This window comes from Esox lucius, chromosome 9 (assembly GCF_011004845.1).
Source record: "Esox lucius isolate fEsoLuc1 chromosome 9, fEsoLuc1.pri, whole genome shotgun sequence".
NCBI lineage: Eukaryota > Metazoa > Chordata > Actinopteri > Esociformes > Esocidae > Esox > Esox lucius.
In genome coordinates, this window is record NC_047577.1 from 1,098,711 (window position 1) to 1,119,536 (window position 20,826).

The 20,826-nt window shown below is 47.5% G+C and overlaps 3 protein-coding genes across 8 annotated transcripts; 1 reads left to right on the top strand and 2 right to left on the bottom strand.

Moving 5' to 3' along the window:
* Nucleotides 1–104: 104 nt before the first annotated feature.
* Nucleotides 105–5,959, bottom strand: arpc1b (actin related protein 2/3 complex, subunit 1B). Of its 2 annotated transcripts, none has more exons than XM_029122151.2 (10): nt 5,838–5,959; nt 5,115–5,247; nt 4,126–4,230; nt 3,009–3,231; nt 2,542–2,649; nt 2,141–2,377; nt 1,881–1,956; nt 1,445–1,644; nt 1,272–1,362; nt 105–1,042 (listed from the first exon to the last, which is right to left on the bottom strand). In XM_029122151.2, exons 2-10 carry the CDS (start codon nt 5,176–5,178, stop codon nt 1,004–1,006), a joined length of 1,143 nt encoding a protein of 380 aa, XP_028977984.1. In that variant the 5' UTR covers nt 5,179–5,247; nt 5,838–5,959; the 3' UTR covers nt 105–1,003. The 2 variants fall into 2 exon arrangements, with proteins under 2 accessions (XP_028977984.1, XP_028977985.1); XM_029122152.2 differs by having other exon boundaries at nt 5,115–5,282; nt 5,838–5,952.
* Nucleotides 5,960–6,574: 615 nt separating this feature from the next.
* On the bottom strand, nt 6,575–12,241 carry arpc1a (actin related protein 2/3 complex, subunit 1A). Its single transcript, XM_013131524.4, has 10 exons — nt 11,911–12,241; nt 11,235–11,334; nt 10,927–11,031; nt 10,595–10,817; nt 10,331–10,438; nt 9,588–9,800; nt 9,172–9,247; nt 8,044–8,237; nt 7,328–7,418; nt 6,575–7,136 (listed from the first exon to the last, which is right to left on the bottom strand). The coding sequence occupies exons 2-10, from the start codon at nt 11,296–11,298 to the stop codon at nt 7,098–7,100; spliced, it is 1,113 nt and encodes a 370-aa protein (XP_012986978.1). The 5' UTR covers nt 11,299–11,334; nt 11,911–12,241; the 3' UTR covers nt 6,575–7,097.
* LOC105007305 (proline-rich protein 18) lies at nt 11,316–19,738 on the top strand. Of its 5 annotated transcripts, none has more exons than XM_034294388.1 (9): nt 11,316–11,462; nt 11,789–11,901; nt 13,631–13,767; nt 13,936–13,990; nt 14,458–14,565; nt 14,873–14,977; nt 16,278–16,430; nt 17,548–18,794; nt 19,083–19,738. In XM_034294388.1, exons 8-9 carry the CDS (start codon nt 18,548–18,550, stop codon nt 19,679–19,681), a joined length of 846 nt encoding a protein of 281 aa, XP_034150279.1. In that variant the 5' UTR covers nt 11,316–11,462; nt 11,789–11,901; nt 13,631–13,767; nt 13,936–13,990; nt 14,458–14,565; nt 14,873–14,977; nt 16,278–16,430; nt 17,548–18,547; the 3' UTR covers nt 19,682–19,738. The 5 variants fall into 5 exon arrangements, 2 of the variants coding, with proteins under 2 accessions (XP_034150279.1, XP_034150278.1); XM_034294387.1 differs by having other exon boundaries at nt 11,317–11,462; nt 16,278–16,434; XR_004576186.1 differs by lacking the exons at nt 11,316–11,462; nt 11,789–11,901 and adding an exon at nt 16,536–16,848 and having other exon boundaries at nt 13,765–13,813.
* The last annotated feature ends 1,088 nt before the right edge of the window (nt 19,739–20,826 follow it).

Sequence of the window (20,826 nt, forward strand, 5' to 3'; positions counted from 1 at the left end):
TGCCCTTATGTCGTTCTGTAGCCGGCCACCAGATGGCGTGAAGGTCATACGCCAGAACACAACAGGGCACTGAATTAGTACACTAAAAGAGCGAAACACACACCTACTGTAATAAATCTTTTATTAAATGCACTTTATGACCAGCATAAGCATTTAACAGGTACTGCTGCTTAGCTTTCTTCACGAATACCTGTTGTAACATTTCACGCTGAAGCTGTGTATACCAATACCTGCAGTAGCATTTCAATTGTAAGCTTCTAACACCTCATACACCAATCCTCTAATGTTTGGCACTTTACAATTCAGAGTAAGTTGGTTTTCTCTTTTCAAAAATGTTTGAAAAAAGTCTTGCATCTGAAATGTCCCATTCTCCAAACAAATGAATTATGAATGTGAATGCCAGATTTAAAAACAACATTCAGCTTAGACCTTTCATTTTCGTGGTCCTGTCCCGTTTATGTAAAACAAAAACAAAAATACATTGTGCAAACACCAAATGTTTTAGTCAATTCAATCATGCATGATAGCCAATATATCAGAGCACAGGTGCAGATTTAGTACCTTTTACTGTATGAGATGCCTAAGGACAAATAGCAAGATCGAGCACAAGCAATTTCTGGTTTAGAAAACAAAGATATAAAAACATAGTCCCAAATCTACCCCTATTCCCGGATACAGAAAGTTGTGCTATACGACTCCCTTGGGTCCCAAGGAAATTAACTGCACAGAGGATAAAGAATAATGTACAGCTCCAATGAGTTTAAAAAGAAAGAAGTAAAACGATGGCAAGAAACACATGCCCTTTCATCTACTTTTGTAATGATTTTAAATCACCAAGTAGAAGTGAATTAGAACTGCGACAGACAGACTGACAGACAAAGATAAAGATGCCAGATTTCTTCATGTCCCGGTTGGTTGGCTGGCTGGTTGGTTTGATGCCGGTTGGCTGGCTGGTTGAATGGCTGTTGGCTGGCTGGCTGGTTCGATTGCGGACTTCATACTGTCAAACTATCTTGAGGCCTTTCATGGCTGATTCCAGACTCTATAATGAGGAACATTGTCAGACATCTAACCACACACCTAGTTCAGATGTAACGACAACATCCATAAAGCACAACAACATCTGAACTTGACAGACTGTGTGTGTGTGTGTGTGTCTGTGTGTGTGTGTGTCTGTGTGTGTGTGTTTCTGGGTGTTTGTGTGTGTGTCTGTGTTTGTTTGTGTGTGTCTGTGTGTGTGTGTGTGTGTGTGTGTGTGTGTCAGTGTGTACCTTGACGTCCCACAAGGCCATCCCCCCGTCCATTCCAGTGGTACAGAACTTGACACAGTTGCTCTTGCCTCCCTCCAGCACTGAGATCTGACTGTAATACAAAGAGACACTCAGCATAAACACACACACAGACACACAACCAAACACCTACCCACACCACGACCTCCACCCACCTGATGCTGTTCTTGTGCAGGCTCTCCAGGACCGGCTCTGCAGTATCTGAGGTGGTCGCGCGGCGGTCTAGGTTCTGGAAGCGCTCCCTGGCGCTGATCCCTCTCTGGGATGTCTGTTTGGGAACATCAAGCTTCCCTCCGAACGTTAAGGAACCCTTCGCTCCGTCATAAACAAACAGCACCGGGTAACAGTCATGACCCTGCAAGGCAGACAGACAGACAGTCAGAGGACAGACAGACAGGCAGAGGACAGACAGACAGGCAGAGGACAGACAGACAGACAGAGGACAGACAGTCAGGCAGGCAGAGGACAGCGAGGGGACTGTGTGTGTGTATCTGAATGCATGTGTGTGTGTGTGTGTGTGTGTGTGTATCTGAATGCATGTGTGTGTGTGTGTGTGTGTGTGTGTGCACATATCTGTGTGTGTATACTCACAGCAGCCACTATGCTGTTTTCAGTGATGAAGGTGACACACAGTAGAGGAAGAGTCTCAGAGCTCAAACTGCAGATACTGGAACACACAGACAGACATTTAATTTTAACTTAACCAGGAAAGCCAACCTCTGCCTCTCTTTCCTACCTCTGCCTCTCTCTCCTACCTCTGCCTCTCTTTCCTACCTCTGCCTCTCTCTCCTACCTCTGCCTCTCTCTCCTACCTCTGCCTCTCTCTCCTACCTCTGCCTCTCTCTTCTCACCTGCTCGTCTTCCCTCCCTCTGCGATGGCCACTGTAGAGTCATGTGATGTCCAGGCGAGGCGGTTTCCACTGTGGGAGAAACACACCCCATGGACCCAGCCTCCCCCAACGCCTTCCCCCCCAGACCCCCCCACAGAGGGGCCAGACTCAAACAGCACCTCCCCGAACGGCATCTTGGACCCCCACACAGTTGGACCGGGCTTCTCCTCCACCTCCTTAATGTAGGCAGAGAACACCCTGGGGAGGCGGAGCAAAGAGAATCCAGGTTACAGGTTGAAGAGATGGAGGGAATGTTCACTGAACTGTAAAAGAAATACATGATCCACTCCCCCTCCCCGACTCCACCTCCCTCCCTCCCCCCACTACACCTCCCTCCCCCACTCCCCCTCCCTCCCCAATACCTGCATTTGAAGTCACAGGATCCAGCTGCCAGCAGAACATTGTTGGGATGCCAGTCCAGACTGAGGATGGTGGAGCGGATCGGCTTCTTGATGTGCTTGCAGACCCACCTGGAAAATACAAGTTGAAATATGGTCAGGAAATGGTTGATATGGTTGGGGGTAAAGTGTAAATGAAGTTGATGTGTGGCTGAAACACAAGGTGGTTGAGAAACGAGGATAAATAGTTGAAACTTGAAAGGTTGTTCGAAGGTGAACATGAAAGCTGATTGAAACATGTGATTTAAGAGAATAGTGGGATCCCAGTATACAGGAGGTCCTCTGTACATGTGGCAGGTTCCTTAGCAATAATTACCAGTAACTGAAAGGTTGCCATTGCAGCTGAAATCCTGTAATATCTATAATTGAGACTTTTGGCAAAGGCATCCAACCAACATTGAAGAATTACGCTGTAATGTCACTGTCCTCACCAGTCGTTCTCCTGCTCAAAGTAGCAGATGGAGATGAGTCGAGACCCGCTGCCGACAGCGAACTTGTTCTCCCGTGGGGACCAGCGGACACAGCGAGCGGCCCGGTTGATCCGGAGGATAACCAGCGTGGGTTTCCACACGTCCCCCTTCAGGGACCACACGTAGGCGTTCCGGTCAGTTCCACACGTCACTATACGGTTACTGTCAGGGGCCCAGTCAATACCTGGAGGGACGATGGACTTTTACAACAAACTTGAGAACACTTAGAACAGCCTTTCAGAATACAACAGGCCAAGCCTATGAATGTGAAATACGCCTTTCTGGTGTTTTAATTAATCACCTGCTTTGTTAAAATAATAACAGACAGACCCAGGGTTAGGATAATCACAGACAAACCCAGGGCTAGGATAATCACTAACAGACCCAGGGTCAAGATAATCAATAACAGAACCAGGGATAAGATAATCACTGACAGGGGTAAAATAATCACAGACAGACCCAGGGTCAGAATAATTACTGATATGCTCAGGGTCAATATTATTACTAACAGACTTGGGCTTAGGATAATCACTGAGAAGGTTAGTATAATCACTTATAGCCCTCTAGTTTGGATAATCACTGATAGGCCCTGGGTTAGGATCATCACTAACAAGGTAAGGATAATCACAGACAGACCCAGGGATAATCACTGACAGACCCAGGGATAATCACTGACAGGCCCAGGGATAATCACTGACAGGCCCAGGGTTAATCACAGACAGATCCAGGGATAATCACTGACAGATCCAGGGATAATCACTGACAGGCCCAGGGATAATCACAGACAGGCCCAGGGATAATCACTGACAGATCCAGGGATAATCACTGACAGATCCAGGGATAATCACAGACAGACCCAGGGATAATCACAGACAGACCCAGGGATAATCACAGACAGACCCAGGGATAATCACTGACAGGCCCAGGGATAATCACTGACAGATCCAGGGATAATCACTGACAGGCCCAGGGATAATCACTGACAGGCCCAGGGATAATCACAGACAGACCCAGGGATAATCACTGACAGACCCAGGGATAATCACTGACAGGCCCAGGGTTAATCATTGTGTCCTACCTGTGACCTGTCCGTTATGCTCCTTCAGTTCATGTATCTTGGTCCATTTGGTCCCGTCCTTCTTGTAGATGTGGACATCATGGTTGTTGGGACACAAAGCAATTTCTACAGAGACACACGGGACAGGCTGAATGGGAGAGTGTGGAGGGAGTGGAGAGTGTAGAGTGTGTAGAGTGTGTCTGGCTGAGTGTGAGACTAAGTGTGTGTGCCTGCTTTGTTTTTGTTTAAATTTATGGTTTAGGCGTTTCGGGGGATTGGGCGTTAAGGTTGGGGAAGGTTAAGGTTAGAGAAAAATATGATTATTAATTAAAATAAAGGAATCTCATGTGACTATTTGTGTGTGTGACTTAGTGTGCTTGTCTTGTCTCTGAGAATGAAAAAAGTAAATTCTTCTGTATCCAGTTAGTATGACTCACAATCACTGTGGTTGTGTGGTTGTGTGCGCGCACATGCTTTTAGCTTCCGCATTGAGCAGAAACTGAAGATTTGGATAAAAATGACCAAATATGGAGTTCACTTTCCTGTGGTTGTAAAGCACAAAGACGAGTGTGTTTCAGAACCCGTCTCTCTTGCTACAACAGGAAACAGGAAATACCTCCAGCCACCAGGGAGCCAATCACAGCCCTCTGTCAGACTCTCACTGAACTACTTCAACTTTATCATGGTTCTATTTTAACCTTGAAATATGTTATGTAATCTAGCAGCCGAGACCGTCCAACTCCATCTTGCCAGTTAGTTTAACACCACCTGACAAGCAGCAGTCAAATACACCAGTGTTTCTCAGTCCTGGTCTCGGGTCACCAAAGGGGTGCAGATTTTAGTATTCTGCTTTGTAACTAACTGGATTTCACAACCCAACTCATCGTCAGACTTTTGATTAGTTGGATCAGTAGTTTAGCGCTAATGCTGAAACAGAAATGTGCACCCCTTTGGGGGCCTGGGACTGGGTATGAGAAACACTGCTGAATCATTTTAAAAAAGCTACTTACGGGTCCGGTCCTTGTTCCAAGCGTGGCAGCTGATTGGCTCAAGCAAGAAACTGTGGTAGGCCATGGCAAATCAGAACTCAACAGAACCAAGAAGTGAGATGAGGTGAGCCAACGACAGAGGTTTCTGTAGTTCCTGTTAAGTCAACAGACAGTTACCCTCTGTACTTCCTTAAACAGAGACAGTACAAGGAGACAAATTGAGACACAACTGATCATGAAATCAGACACTAGCAACCGCTTGACATGCTCTTTGTAGACATTGTGTGTGGGACAGAGATAGTGACAAAAAGACAGAAGAATAGCATGAAACAGGTCACACAAAGATCAAACGCCCTGAAGCGTCTCAGACAGGAGACTTTGCTTCAAGTTTTCATTGTAAGCCACATAAGGCATGTATCTTTTACATACAAGTCCTCTGTCTGTCTCTGTGTTCAGGAAACCGTTCATTCTACAAAACAGGCTAGTAACTGTGTTCAGGAAACCGCCGTCTCCTTCAGCTTTTCTACAGATGGGCGGAAGTGCTGTTGGTTGCTGACTCTTGCCTGCACTGAGAACGGATTGTCGTGCCAAGCGTTCCTCTGATGTTACAACTTTGGTTACTTCTTTCTCATTTGTCTGCTTTACAATGTAGGTTTGTGCCTGTTTCTGCATTTCTGGTTGTCTGTTTCGGTCAGCCTTCCTGTGTCTGGGAACTGTCTAGAGGTGATGAGTCAGCCTACTTACCCTGAGGAGATCTGAAGCAGAGAGGCAGAGAGATTAAGAGAACAGCTCGCGGACTCTGGCCAGTCGACACGAACGCTACCAACAGAGAGGCCGTCCTGGGAAGGAATGAGCGAGGGAAGGTGGAGAAACTTGCTTCCGTAAAGAGAGGAAGAGGGGGAGGGGCCACTGGTGGAAAACAAACTTCTGCAAACAGGGGGGGCGGGGGAGGTGCAGACAGAGAGAGAACAACAGTTTCTCCAACAAAAGGGGAGGTGATTATCTTCTTTTAAGTGAGTTAGATTGGCTTCAGCACGTAGAGGCTGTGAAGAGCTGAGAGGGTGTAGTGTAACTTTGGGTCGAACAGTCATAAATCCTTCCAACCGCTTGGCAGAATGAACAAACCCTCGGAGCTGCGAAGGAAAACCCCTCCCACCTCTTGGTTCTGTCCTGCCAAATAATCACCTCCTTATGTTGGAAGGGTTCATAGAATCACTGAGTTTTACACACACACACACACGTTTGTATGGCTATCCTCATGGGGACCAGAAAATAGAAATAGCATGCTCCCTTGCCCTAATCTAAACCCTAACCTCTATAAAAGTAACAATTATGCCTAACCTTAACCCTAAACTAAACCAACACCTTAACAACCCCAATTCTAACTCTAAAATGAATAGTACATTTGATCCTAAACCCTGAGCCGGAAGTGGACCTGAGTAAAGTTAGACCCAAAACACACACAGTCACGACACAGAAGGGAAGTGTAGTTTAGTTTCTTCTTTATTGTGTTCTGAACCAGAGTCATCCACAGTTCCAGCCTCTACGCTAAACACGGGACCCTTCCCAGAGGACACCCTGCTTCCTTCAGAGGGCGCTGGGCCTCAGGGGTCCCTGGGGGGTGAAGCAGTGCCGAGGGGACATGGTGCTGCTGGGCAGGGCTCTCGTAGGAGCATGTCCTTCTGGGTAATGTAGTGTTGTAGTGACATCACCGTTCTGTTGTCATTAGTATTATTAGTCTCATTAGAACACACACACACACACAAAACAGTATACAAAACGGGGTCCTCAGGCTGACCCTTGACCCCTTAGCCTTCATTCATAAACAATCAACAGTGATGTCACACATGGTGTCAGCTCATTTTATGTGCATGTGTGTGTGTGTGTGTGTGTGTAGTCAGTGCTCTTCAGCATGGTCAGACTGAGTTACTGGCCGCTGGGGGGGAGGTGGGGGGCTGAGTTTTGGGGCGTGGCGGGTGGCTGGTGTGTTGCTTGGCTGGTCCTTCACATGATACGCAGCCCCTGGATAGACGCCTCCAGACTCTACAGTAAACAACAACAACAAGTCTGTAAATGCCAGTCCCAACACAGAAACATGACAACAGAACCTATATAACAAGTCACCTAACTCAAAGACTCCACGTGATAAAGGAAGTGTAACAGTGTGAAGACAAATCTAGTTAGAGGTCAGGAGACGCAGGTCATGAGAGAGAGGGGTGCAGGAGTCCTGTTACCTTAAAGTCCCAGATGGTCATGGCTCCGTCGATGCCAGTAGTGCAGAACTTTCGGCAGTCACTCTTATCGCCTTCATAGATGGACACCTGACTGAAGAAACACACACAGAGGTTTACTTTCTTTGGCAATGTAAAGAGATATTTCCTGTGACAACACAGCCCATTTAAATTGAGAAGGATATTAAACTTGTGTTCATTGGGAATTGTTTATTTGAATTGCTTTTGGCAATGTGAATAAATGCTTTCCCTTGTTAATAAAGCCCTGTTGAATTTAATTAGAGAGACAGATCAAAGAGTTATTTTGCTCTAAGGATTACTGAGGCATTTTAGCAGAATCTAATTAGGGCAAGCTACGACACGTCTGCCTATCAGCAATGATTGACAGCTGTCATCAATAGTGGCATCATCAATGCTATTGAAAAATATATTTTTACTTGATGTCTACAGTCTGGTAGCACAGCTATGACAATATAAAAAAGCTGATTTGTGCCAAAATACATGACACAGATTGCAAAGTTTCTATTCCTTTATCTTAGAGATTAGTTCCGATCTGTTCTTCCACCAGCCAACAGGTCCTAACAGGAAATAAACTAAATTTAAATAGAATTTGACTCGAGTGACCAGCAGGGACAACTGTCTCCCTGTCTGTCTGCGTGTCTGTCTGCGTGTCTGTCTGCGTGTCTGTCTGCGTGTCTGTCTGCGTGTCTCAACCATACGTGATGCTGTTCTGGTGCAGTGTATCCAGGGCGGTGTTACGGTCCTCCGTCGTGGCTCTTTTGTCCATGTTCCGGAAGCGTTCCATGGCCGACATGTTCCTGGTGATGGAGGCTTTAGGGAGGTCCAGTCTGGAGACCAATGTCAAGGAACCTCCATCATCAAAGCGGAACAGCATTGGGCAGCAGTCATGACCCTGGACACACGGACAAACACAATGACACCACCTTCCTTAAAGACCAGAACCACATGTTACCTAATCATGACCCTGGACACACGGACAAACACACTGACCCCACCTTCCTTAAAGACCAGAACCACATGTTACCTAATCATGACCCTGGACACACGGACAAACACACTGACCCCACCTTCCTTAAAGACCAGAACCACGTTACCTAATCATGACCCTGGACACACGGACAAACACACTGACCCCACCTTCCTTAAAGACCAGAACCACATGTTACCTAATCATGACCCTGGACACACGGACAAACACACTGACCGCACCTTCCTTAAAGACCAGAACCACATGTTACCTAATCATGACCCTGGACACACGGACAAACACACTGACCCCACCTTCCTTAAAGACCAGAACCACATGTTACCTAATCATGACCCTGGACACACGGACAAACACACTGACACCACCTTCCTTAAAGACCAGAACCACATGTTACCTAATCATGACCCTGGACACACAGACAAACACACTGACCCCACCTTCCTTAAAGACCAGAACCACATGTTACCTAATCATGACCCTGGACACACGGACAAACACAATGACACCACCTTCCTTAAAGACCAGAACCACATGTTACCTAATCATGACCCTGGACACACGGACAAACACACTGACCCCACCTTCCTTAAAGACCAGAACCACATGTTACCTAATCATGACCCTGGACACACGGACAAACACAATGACACCACCTTCCTTAAAGACCAGAACCACGTTACCTAATCATGACCCTGGACACACGGACAAACACACTGACCCCACCTTCCTTAAAGACCAGCTTCGGTAGATACTGAGGTTTCAGCCACTAGGGGCACCATGTGAGTAGGTGATCTCAACCCCTGATAACTGACTAATAAGACCTATACAGGCGTCTCACCGCTGCCAGCAGGCTGTTCTCAGAGATGAAGACGACACTGAGCAGTGGGAGGAACTCAGTCTTCAGCTGGGACGGTCTGGACACACACACACACACACGACAAAGTGTAACGTTTAGTGAAATCTTCAAAACACACTGTTAGTCCGCTTTTGTTTAATCTGAGAAGAAAATCATCAATGTTTAACAATATGCAACTTATAGTTTTGCCCAAACCATTTATTGCGCAGCAACATTCCCAAAATGAATTGGGATCCACCCCAGTCAATATAATTTTACTGGTGATATTTAATCAGATTAGATTTAATTTTCTAAATTTAATTCAAGCACATTTACCATCTTGTTTCATCAAAACCTTTTTTTTCAAGGAAGAGGTGAGGACAGAAGAGGAGTAGAGATGAGGCGCTGAACAAACTTACGTGGAGCCCTTGATGCTGTCCACCACAGTGACAGTGGAGTCGTGCGAGACCCAGGCCAGCCGGCTCCCAGAGGAAGAGAAGGACACAGAGTGGACCCATCCTCCACCACCTGCGCCCCCAAACTCAGCCAGCACCGCCCCAAACGGCATCTTGGAGCCCCAGGGGGTGGGACCAGGCTTCTCCTCCACCTCCTTGATATAGGCCGAGAACACCCTGTGGAGGCGGAGCAGAGTTGGGTGGTGCAGAGTCTAGCAGAACAGGCCGGAATCGGGTTGAAACTTTCAAAATGGAAGACCATTTACACTGTATCTAGAGCACTGCCATGATGACTAATGAAGAGACCAACTGACGAAATGACCAGTTCACTGACACATTCAGCAACTGACAAAATGACCAGTTCACTGACACATTCAGCAACTGACAAAATGACCAGTTCACTGACACATTCAGCAACTGACAAAATGACCAGTTCACTGACACATTCAGCAACTGACAAAATGACCAGTTCACTGACACATTCAGCAACTGACAAAATGACCAGTTCACTGACACATTCAGCAACTGACAAAATGACCAGTTCACTGACACATTCACCAACTGACGAATCTGAAAATTACAACTGACTTCCATACTCACTTAACACTCCAAATATAATAGAAGCATGCATCCTAAAACAAAGTTATAGTCTCCCCCTCCCTCCCCCACTCCCCCTCCCTCCCACACTCCCCCTCCCTCCCCAATACCTGCACTTGAAGTCACAGGATCCAGCTGCCAGCAGAACATTGTTGGGATGCCAGTCCAGACTGAGGATGGTGGAGCGGATCGGCTTCTTGATGTGCTTACTCACCCACCTGACGCACACACACACACACAAATTAAGTGACAGGCAGAAAAGCTCTCAGACACACACACACACACACAAATGAAGTGACAGGCAGAAAAGCTCTCAGACACACACACACACACACACACACACACACGCGCTTCAGCCTGCCTCTCAAACTCACCAGTCGTTTTCAGACTCGAAGTAGCACACCGATATGAGCCGTGCTCCGCTCCCCACTGCAAACTTGTTCTCCAGGGGAGACCACTTCACGAAGGTGGCGGCCCGGTTGATCCGGAGAATAACAAGGGTCGGCTTCCAAACCCCGTCCTTCAGGGACCACACGTAGGCGTTGCGGTCCGCCCCGCAGGTCACTATGCGGTCAGATTTGGGGGCCCAGTCGATACCTGGAGGAAAGGAGGATTTAAAAGAATCAAGGGAAAGCCTCTAAACCCATCATCATTAATAGAGAGATTGTAACAGCCTTCTAATGTTTTCTTGTGGCTGTAACTCTACCTGTGATGTGTCCATTGTGCTCCTTCAGCTCGTGGCTCTTCACCCACTGGTTGCTGCTCTTCCTATAGATGTGCACCTCGTGGTTGTTGGGACTGATGGCGATCTCTGACGAACAAGTCGGAGGATTTCAATCATAATGAACATGGATTTGTATTTCACACACATCGTTACCGTGCAGCGTGAGGACATCACGCGATTTGCCAATGGGTTAATTTCTTAATTAAATTCTACTTTAAAATAGCATGAAATCCTATCTATTTTGTATTAGTTTTAAATAAAATATCAAGCGTCGGCAACCAGGCTCTTACGGGTTCTGTCCCGGTTCCACGCATGACAGGTGATGGGCTCGAGCAGGAACTGATGCAGAGACATGTCGATGGCGGTAGGGAGGGCGCGGTCCGTCTCTCACTGGTGCAGAAACACAGGCGATGACACTTCCATTTACCGATGATTCATCTAACTCTTCTGTACTCAACAAGCCACTACAGCCAGCGTCTAGATTAGCCCCCTTAACAGAGGTTGCTAGACGTGAACAAGTAACGTGTCTTTTTATAGATATTGTACCTAACACAGACTCGTTATCAAAGGGATTACAGTAACTAGTCAGTCCGCGTTTGATTTAGAAATGTGTGGCTGAAATATTACAGAAATGTGGTGTAATTAGATGCTACCACTGTCAGTTGACAGGAAATCGCACACTAATGTTAGCTAACATAACTAGCCACTTGTTAGGCCAATTTCGCCACTATATTATACAACCTCAGTAAAACACAATTCCTAAGAAATGTTTGAATGCCAATAAATGTTTTTTGGAACATTTGAAATGTATCAAACAAAATCAACGACATAATTTACATTCCAGATTTCGCCATAAAACGGAGGCCTCCTCCCTCGAAGCAAGCCACGAACCTTCCTGCAAGCCGTCGGCCCCACTACGACACAGTTCCCGCTAATCACGCTAGTTAGCACGCTACGGTAGCTTACCTTGGTGTTTCCAGAGCAGTTTCTGTTGGTTATTATCTATTTGAAAACAAGATAGTGGACTCGTTAGCTAAGTCGGTAGGTAGTGCAGCGGACTTGAATTCGCGGACTCTGGGCAGTCGACACGAATTCGTCCAGGAATGTGCGGGGAATGTCAGGAGTCGAACGTGGAAGCGGAGGGACACATTCGGTGTGTTTGGCTACTAGCCTAGCTTAGCTTCGAGCTACATTTAGATGGATGGGATGGAAACCAAAGAACCCGAAGAGTAGCCTATAATATTTTTCCCCTGTTGTTGAACACTGCCCCTAGCAACTAAAAGAAGAACTGCTGGGGTTTAGAGTTTTTGGACAGGGTTCGGGAAAAAGAGCATCTACCCGCTCGTCCTACCGAACCGTGCGCTGATATGCGTATGAATATGTAAACCTTGTGGATACCAATCAATAGTAAATGAATGTTCTACGATTAGCTGCACCAGTACTAGAATCATGTATTCGAATTCAGATTTTACCTTCTCCCGTCATACACTGCCTTCACTCACGCGTGTTTACAGGCCTGGATCGCACAATGAATTAATGTATGAATGAAAAACCATGAGAAAAATAACTGACAGAACAGTAATTTCATTATTGTTAAACATGTCACTTTTGTTTTGAGCTGACCTCGGCCTGATCCGGGCACCAAACTCACTCAGTAGGCAACCTGGTTTCAAAGCTAATTATATCATCTTTGACCCGTTGCAGAAAAGCCTACATCGGGCTCCCTGGCCATATTAAATCACCCAATTATCATGTTGCGTATGAAACACATACGCAAAGTTGGTTTTGAAGTACAAAACTACCTCAGGCATTCTATTTTGATTCTGGCAGGGCCACCGTTTCTAAAGAGAGGATGTCCGTAGTGAGATATCTGACCAGATTGGCTGGGTGGGGCAGCGGAAGGGGGCTCTTGCCTAATCCCAAATCTATCACTTTATCTCGCTTTGGGGTAACCCATTTTCGAGGTTGGTGCCAAAAGATAGACTACTCCCCTTCCCAGATCGATGGTGAATGGTGGTCCGGTCTTCAAGAGAGATGTCCGGGTTCCTGGACAGATAGGGAGAACTCTGCTCCACTTGTCTCCAACGAATTGAAAGTTCAATGACGTCTCAATCCGCCAACAGAGGAGCGAGGACAAACTTTAACAAAATGAGAATATGAATGGCTTAATCTAGAAAGGAAGAGGCAGACCTGGATAGATGTGTTGCCTTAATTCTATCTGTTTCATTTTATCTGTGTCCTTAGGGCACATGAAAGGGCAAGCTGAGCCCTGTATCCATCTCTGTGTTGATTCCCAAGCTGAGCCCTGTATCCATCTCTGTGTTGATTCCCAAGCTGAGCCTTGTATCCAGCTGTGTTGATTCCCAAGCTGAGCCCTGTATCCATCTCTGTGTTGATTCCCAAGCTGAGCCTTGTATCCAACTGTGTTGATTCCCAAGCTGAGCCCTGTATCCATCTCTGTGTTGATTCCCAAGCTGAGCCTTGTATCCAACTGTGTTGATTCCCAAGCTGAGCCCTGTATCCATCTCTGTGTTGATTCCCAAGCTGAGCCGTCTCCATCTCTGTGTTGATTCCCAAGCTGAGCCTTGTATCCATCTCTGTGTTGATTCCCAAGCTGAGCCTTGTATCCATCTCTGTGTTGATTCCCAAGCTGAGCCCTGTATCCATCTCTGTGTTGATTCCCAAGCTGAATGTTTCCTGCTCTTGTGGGTGTGGCCAGACCCACCTCAACACACCTGTCTGTCAGCTGACCCAGGTGATGAGCTGGTCGACCAGTGAGGAGACAGGATCACCAATAAGCAGCTCTCAACACACCTGAAGCAGGTGAGACCAGTGCACATGTTCACACACATCTCAACTCTCTGTACAGGTCTGGTCTAGATGTTTATCATGACATCCCACATGTATTGACTATGCTCTTTTCAGTTATTGTGATCATTTAGTTTTTTACTCTTTTCCGTCTCTCTCCCTGACCCCCCCCCCCCACCATAGGTTATGGACACGTCAGAGGAACCATTTCCCACCCCCCCGCCCTACTTCCTGCCAGGTAAGACTGCACCTAGCTGGGGGTTTACTCATTATGCAGCTCTAATATGGATTAGAGATGGTGTAGTCACACATCCATGTTGCTAGGGTGTAGTCACACATCCATGTTGCTAGGGTGTAGTCACACATCCATGTTGCTAGGGTGTAGTCACACATCCATGTTGCTATGGTCTATGGAATAATCTTTGCAGAGCTTCTCTCCTTCCTCTGGTTCTTCACTGTGTGGGTCTATGTTGGTATATCTCTGTGGGATCTTATGTTCATTTATTTCTAACCACACCTGGCAGTTCCCAGGTATGGTTGTCCAAGACACGTTTGCTGTTTTAATCAAGTCTTGGGGTAATTGTTTTCTGGTAAAGAGTACAGGAGCAGGTCATTGTAGGACCAGAGTGAGCCTAAACCAGGGAATTGCTGCTTGTAGCCAAATATGATGATTATTATGGCTATTTATTCCTGTGATCTTTTTAGTCCATAGTAAAACAGGTGATGACATGAGGTTCTTCTCATCTCCCTTCCCTCCTCCTCCTCCTCCAACGCCAACTGTGTCTAACAGATACATCAACCACACACCTTCTGGTTAGTACACACACACGCAAATACACACACACACACACAAGTACACACAGCCTTTAAACAGTTAGATCATGTAATCAATGTTTTGGTTTTACAGAGGACTGTTAACATAATTTTGTTGGGTTCAGAGGTCATTAGACAAGATAATGTTCTTGTGTACAGAGGACAGTAGACATGATGATAATGTTGTTGTGTACAGAGGACAGTAGACATGATGATAATGTTGTTGTGTACAGAGGACAGTAGACATGATGATAATGTTGTTGTGTACAGAGGACAGTAGACATGATGATAATGTTGTTGTGTACAGAGGACAGTAGACATGATGATAATGTGAAGATCTACCACGTCAGCCACGGACATCATCCTACACCTATAGATGGTGTCTCCTTTTACACACCCCTATCAAAACCAGGTACATATACACAGACACACAGCCCTACCTGTACCAGGTGCATATACACAGACACACAGCCCTACCTGTACCAGGTGCATATACACAGACACACAGCCCTACCTGTACCAGGTACATATACACAGACACACAGCCCTACCTGTACCAGGTGCATATACACAGACACACAGCCCTACCTGTACCAGGTGCATATACACAGACACACAGCCCTACCTGTACCAGGTGCATATACACAGACACACAGCCCTACCTGTACCAGGTGCATATACACAGACACACAGCCCTACCTGTACCAGGTGCATATACACAGACACACAGCCCTACCTGTACCAGGTGCATATACACAGACACACAGCCCTACCTGTACCAGGTGCATATACACAGACACACAGCCCTACCTGTACCAGGTGCATATACACAGACACACAGCCCTACCTGTACCAGGTGCATATACACAGACACACAGCCCTACCTGTACCAGGTGCATGCACACAGACACACAGCCCTACCTGTACCAGGTGCATACACACAGACACACAGCCCTACCTGTACCAGGTACAGACACACAGCCCTACCTGTACCAGGTGCATGCACACAGCCCTACCTGTACCAGGTGCATGCACACAGACACACAGCCCTACCTGTACCAGGTGCATATACACAGACACACAGCCCTACCTGTACCAGGTGCATATACACAGACACACAGCCCTACCTGTACCAGGTGCATATACACAGACACACAGCCCTACCTGTACCAGGTGCATGCACACAGCCCTACCTGTACCAGGTGCATACACACAGACACACAGCCCTAACAGTACCAGGTGTGTATACACAGACACACAGCCTTACAGGTGCCAGGTGCATATACACAGACACACACAACCACAAGCATTGATATACCTGTGAGGACCAACAATTGATTAAAATTAAATATTTTCCTTAACCTGCACGTAATAATTTAGTTTTGTATTCTTGTGACCACAAGCAACAGTAGAGTAACAACTTGGTGCACGTTCCAACGTAATGAAGCCAAATCAACAAGATAATGTTAACATAATGAAGCCAAATCAATCAGATAATGTCAGTTTAATGAAGCCAAATCAACGAGATAATGTCAAATTAATTTAGCTAAAGGAGAATGAATGAGAATCTTAACGTAATAATCTGTTATGTGTTTATTTTATGTTAAAGTTGCTAAAAGGTATGAATATGTCTAGTTATTCACCTACCCTAGTTAGCCTCACTTGGTTGGTTTGTGTTGCCACTGAGTCTTCTTAAATGCCCCCTCCAACAGTCCAGAGTCAGAGTTCTGTGTTGCAGTCCCGGGCAGAACTGGGCGTGTCTCCCGGTCTATCCCAATGTCCATCCTGTCAGACCCAGGTGATGAGTGACGTCAGACACTGCGCTGGAAGCTTCGCCTGGATAATGTGTCTGGTATTCATACTCTGTGGGTGAGGCCAAGAGTGCAAACGGTCCGATCAGCACGCACACACATGATCCAGCCTGGCTAACACTGTTAACCTTCCTCCTGATCCTTTCTCACTGGTGGAAGTGTTTGAACGGTTCTACCCAGATGGTCGTGGTCTCTCAGGTCCTACCCAGATGGTCGTGGTCTCTCAGGTCCTACCCAGATGGTCGTGGTCTCTCAGGTCCTACCCAGATGGTCGTGGTCTCTCAGGTCCTACCCAGATGGTCGTGGTCTCTCAGGTCCTACCCAGATGGTCGTGGTCTCTCAGGTCCTACCCAGATGGTCGTGGTCTCTCAGGTCCTACCCAGATGGTCGGGGTCTCTCAGGTCCTACCCAGATGGTCGGGGTCTCTCAGGTCCTACCCAGATGGGGTGGTCTCTCAGGTCCTACCCAGGTGGTTGTGGTCTGTCAGTTTCTACCAAAAAGTGTCTCAGGTTCTACCCAGATGGATATGGTCTCTCAGGTTCTACCCAGATGGATATGGTCTCTCAGGTTCTACCCAGATGGATATGGTCTCTCAGGTTCTATCCAGATGGATATGGTCTCTCAGGTTCTACCCAGATGGTCGTGGTCTGTCAGGTCCTACCCAGATGGTTGTGGTCTGTCAGGTCCTACCCAGATGGTTGTGGTCTGTCAGGTCCTACCCAGATGGTCGTGGTCTGTCAGGTCCTACCCAGATGGTTGTGGTCTGTCAGGTCCTACCCAGATGGTCGTGGTCTGTCAGGTCCTACCCAGATGGTCGTGGTCTGTCAGGTCCTACCCAGATGGTCGTGGTCTGTCAGGTCCTACCCAGATGGTTGTGGTCTGTCAGGTCCTACCCAGATGGTTGTGGTCTGTCAGGTCCTACCCAGATGGTCGTGGTCTGTCAGGTCCTACCCAGATGGTCGTGGTCTGTCAGACGTGCTTCCTCCCTGAGTTCTTTCTCCTCTATAATCCCTCCCATCATATTCCCTTCTATCTGTTGTCCATCTCTGATACCCCTTACTGTCTACCAATTACATATGGGCTCCAGGTTGAGCCTGTCATCTGATTGGCTGTTCTATTCTGTCTCCAGGTTGAGCCTGCCATCTGATTGGCTGTTCTATTCTGTCTCCAGGTTGATTCTGGGCTGCTGTTTGATCCCCTTTTTGGTCAGGCATTTCAAGGACACCTATCACACTTGTCCTCGCTGCCACATGGTCCTTCACATCCACAAGAAGATGTGCTGCCCACTGACCTCTGACCCCGGAGCTTCCACATAGAGACAAGTTGAGGGAACCCCAGTCTGGCCTCGTGTAGGGTTAATAAAACACTACTGACTACAAACTCTACTCCCTGGAGGGAAGGAATGCACTGCTTATGGCCAGGGCTCCTTCCAGATGGGAATCTGGAGTACTGATAGTTGTCTTTTCTACCTGGTAGATAATTGCAATCACCTGATCCCAGGTTTAAATCCATCCCTGGTTAGAGGGTTAACATGAAAACCAGTTGCACTTTGGGACCTGGGATGTGGAGTTGAGAACTGCTGATGAAGAGGTCAAAAAACCTCTGTAGCCAGAGTTACAGATGGCATATCTTTCAGTATCCATTTTTAAAACCTGTGCTGTAATCATGCATAAAAATAATAATAAATGCTGCTACTACATCTAGCAAACCTAATGCTCTTCCTGCTATTTATCTGACTCCTGGTTACTCCTGATTGAATCTGGGGGATTAGGAAAAGAGGAAGTATTTTCAGTTCCTTCATCCTTTAATCTTTACCTCAGGATGCGTGAGGCAGAGAATCATTCCGCATTACACACGTGTATCTCTCACACACACACTCACACACACCCGTTTGTAACTGTCCATTGGTCAGGCTTTGTGTGTGTGTTGTCAGTGGTGGACCCAGGCTCCGCCCTCCTACATAAGAGGATAAAAGGCAGCGCTCCTGACTCCCACAGTGATGTGGTACGGGAGTGGCCATCGTTCCGGTGACCTCCAGGACACTTTCAGTCCCGGGTCTTAGGAGCTGTGTGACCGTGCACGGCAGAGCCCCGGGGAAGGACCCCGCTCCTTCTGTCCTCACCCTGTCCTCCTTTCATCTGTCCATTTCTTACCTTGTCTGCCTGGTGAGAATGCCTTTCACCCCTCCTGCCCCCCCCACCTCCTCCGTCTCTCTGTCCGTCACGGGGACTGGAGCCTTTACCAACACAGCCGCGGTGGTGACCCCGGTGAAAGCCGGCAAGGCCAAGGCGTCGTTTCCACCTGAGGAGAAGACCAAGCTCTCTGGCAGCTCTGAGAAGGAGCGTTTGACCTCTAACCTGAAACAGCCGGGCAGGAAGAGCCAATTCCACGGCAGACCCCCCACTGTCAGGGGGAAAGGTAACTGGCTCACTGATTGGTTGCTTTAGAAGGCAGATTTAAAGATGTTTTATAAATTAAATAACATTTGTATGAATATAAAAGTCTAATATTATAGTGATGCTTGATTAAGCCATCCGGTACAGTAAAGTAAAACAAAATGAAGTGGAGATGAGACGAATAATGTTTATATTTGTCTTATATGGACAAGGTGTGTTATACTTATGTTGGAAATTGACCTGAGAAACCCTTGGAGAGTGGGGTCAGAGTGGGAATCTGAATGATGATACTACTCCATCTGTGTTCAAGGTTCAGGTGCAGCGTTGTCAGGGTTACGGGTGGATGGCAGAAACCCCTGGCTACCATGTCACAGACTCACGGTAATGAGCCAGAGACTCCCGGTAACTTCACTGTCCAGTAGCGACGGCAGTAGTTTCCCTGCCTCCAGCTCGGGGGAATTTGTGACACCGGGTGTGGGGTCAAAGCCAAAAAGCCGCAAGGAGGAGCAGACCGAACCAGAAGAGGAGGAGCAGGAGCACTTTACCCTCACCCTGACCCCAGAGGCTGTTGAATTATTACAGAGAAGGAGCATTGAGAAGCTCCGAACCTGCAGACTGGGCGCCTCCCAAAATAACACCAGCGTTCCCAGACGGACTCCAGGAAAATCCCGCCCGGGAACCACCCGGAATACTGACAGCAGCCGAGTACGCAGGGCCGGGAATAATGGTGTCAAAGCCAGTCACGTCAGCGAGGACATTAGCCACCTGTTGAAGATCTCGCTCCTTAATGACCAATACAGATATGATGATGAGGAATATGAGGAAGAGGAGAACAGAGAGATGAAGGACCAAATGACCATCAGGAAGTGTACTGAGTGGTTGAGAGGACTGGAGACCGCTACGGGTTAGAGGTCAGGGGTTGGAGGTCAGGAGGCTGTTCACATGGCATGTTTCAGAGAGGGTGGTGAAAAGGTTTTCGATTGATATTCTTTTTTAATTTGCTCTTAATTTATTCAAAATAAATCAATTTATGAATGAACTGACTGTCTTTCCTGTTTACTTCTGGTCCAGATCAGTGTTTATCCATGTTGTTCTGATTTCATGACTTAAGTGAGTGTTTTTCAACCCTGCTCCTGGACGCCCCCCTGCCCTGCATGTTTTAGGTCCCCCTGCCCTGCATGTTTTAGGTCCCCCTGCCCTGCATGTTTTAGGTCCCCCTGCCCTGCATGTTTTAGGTCCCCCTGCCCTGCATGTTTTAGGTCCCCCTGCCCTGCATGTTTTAGGTCCCCCTGCCCTACATGTTTTAGGTCCCCCTGCCCTGCATGTTTTAGGTCCCCCTGCCCTGCATGTTTTAGGTCTCCCTGCCCTGCATGTTTTAGGTCCCCCTGCCCTGCATGTTTTAGGTCTCCCTGCCCTGCATGTTTTAGGTCTCCCTGCCCTGCATGTTTTAGGTCTCCCTGCCCTGCATGTTTTAGGTCCCCCTGCCCTGCATGTTTTAGGTCCCCCTGCCCTGCATGTTTTAGGTCTCCCTGCCCTGCATGTTTTAGGTCCCCCTGCCCTGCATGTTTTAGGTCCCCCTGCCCTGCATGTTTTAGGTCCCCCTGCCCTGCATGGTTTAGGTCTCCCTGCCCTGCATGGTTTAGGTCTCCCTGCCCTGCATGATTTAGGTCTCCCTGCCCTGCATGATTTAGGTCTCCCTGCCCTGCATGGTTTAGGTCTCCCTGCCCTGCATGGTTTAGGTCTCCCTGCCCTGCATGTTTTAGGTCTCCCTGCCCTGCATGGTTTAGGTCTCCCTGCCCTGCATGGTTTAGGTCTCCCTGCCCTGCATGGTTTAGGTCTCCCTGCCCTGCATGGTTTAGGTCTCCCTGCCCTGCATGGTTTAGGTCTCCCTGCCCTGCATGGTTTAGGTCTCCCTGCCCTCACATACCTGATGTAGCTCATGAAGGACTTGATAATGAGCTGATCATCTGAATCAGGTGTGACAGAGCAGCGTGAAATCTAAAACATGCAGGAGCAGGGTTGAGAAACACTGACTTAAAGAATATGACATGAAT

What these genes read in the sequence shown, in the direction of transcription:
- arpc1b (XM_029122151.2), bottom strand. Translation starts at nt 5,178, where the DNA reads ATGGCCTACCACAGTTTCTTGCTTGAGCCAATCAGCTGCCACGCTTGG. An exon ending in GCATAACGGACAGGTCACAG is followed by an intron (nt 3,232 to 4,125) that starts GTAGGACACAAT and finishes TCGTCCCTCCAG; the next exon opens with GTATTGACTGGGCCCCTGAC. An exon ending in AAAACAGCATAGTGGCTGCT is followed by an intron (nt 1,645 to 1,880) that starts GTGAGTATACAC and finishes TCTGCCTTGCAG; the next exon opens with GGTCATGACTGTTACCCGGT.
- arpc1a (XM_013131524.4), bottom strand. Translation starts at nt 11,298, where the DNA reads ATGTCTCTGCATCAGTTCCTGCTCGAGCCCATCACCTGTCATGCGTGG. An exon ending in GTGGAACCGGGACAGAACCC is followed by an intron (nt 11,032 to 11,234) that starts GTAAGAGCCTGG and finishes CTTGTTCGTCAG; the next exon opens with AGATCGCCATCAGTCCCAAC. An exon ending in GACAGCATCAAGGGCTCCAC is followed by an intron (nt 9,248 to 9,587) that starts GTAAGTTTGTTC and finishes GTGTGTGTCCAG; the next exon opens with ACCGTCCCAGCTGAAGACTG.
- LOC105007305 (XM_034294388.1), top strand. Translation starts at nt 18,548, where the DNA reads ATGCCTTTCACCCCTCCTGCCCCCCCCACCTCCTCCGTCTCTCTGTCC. An exon ending in CCCCACTGTCAGGGGGAAAG is followed by an intron (nt 18,795 to 19,082) that starts GTAACTGGCTCA and finishes TCTGTGTTCAAG; the next exon opens with GTTCAGGTGCAGCGTTGTCA.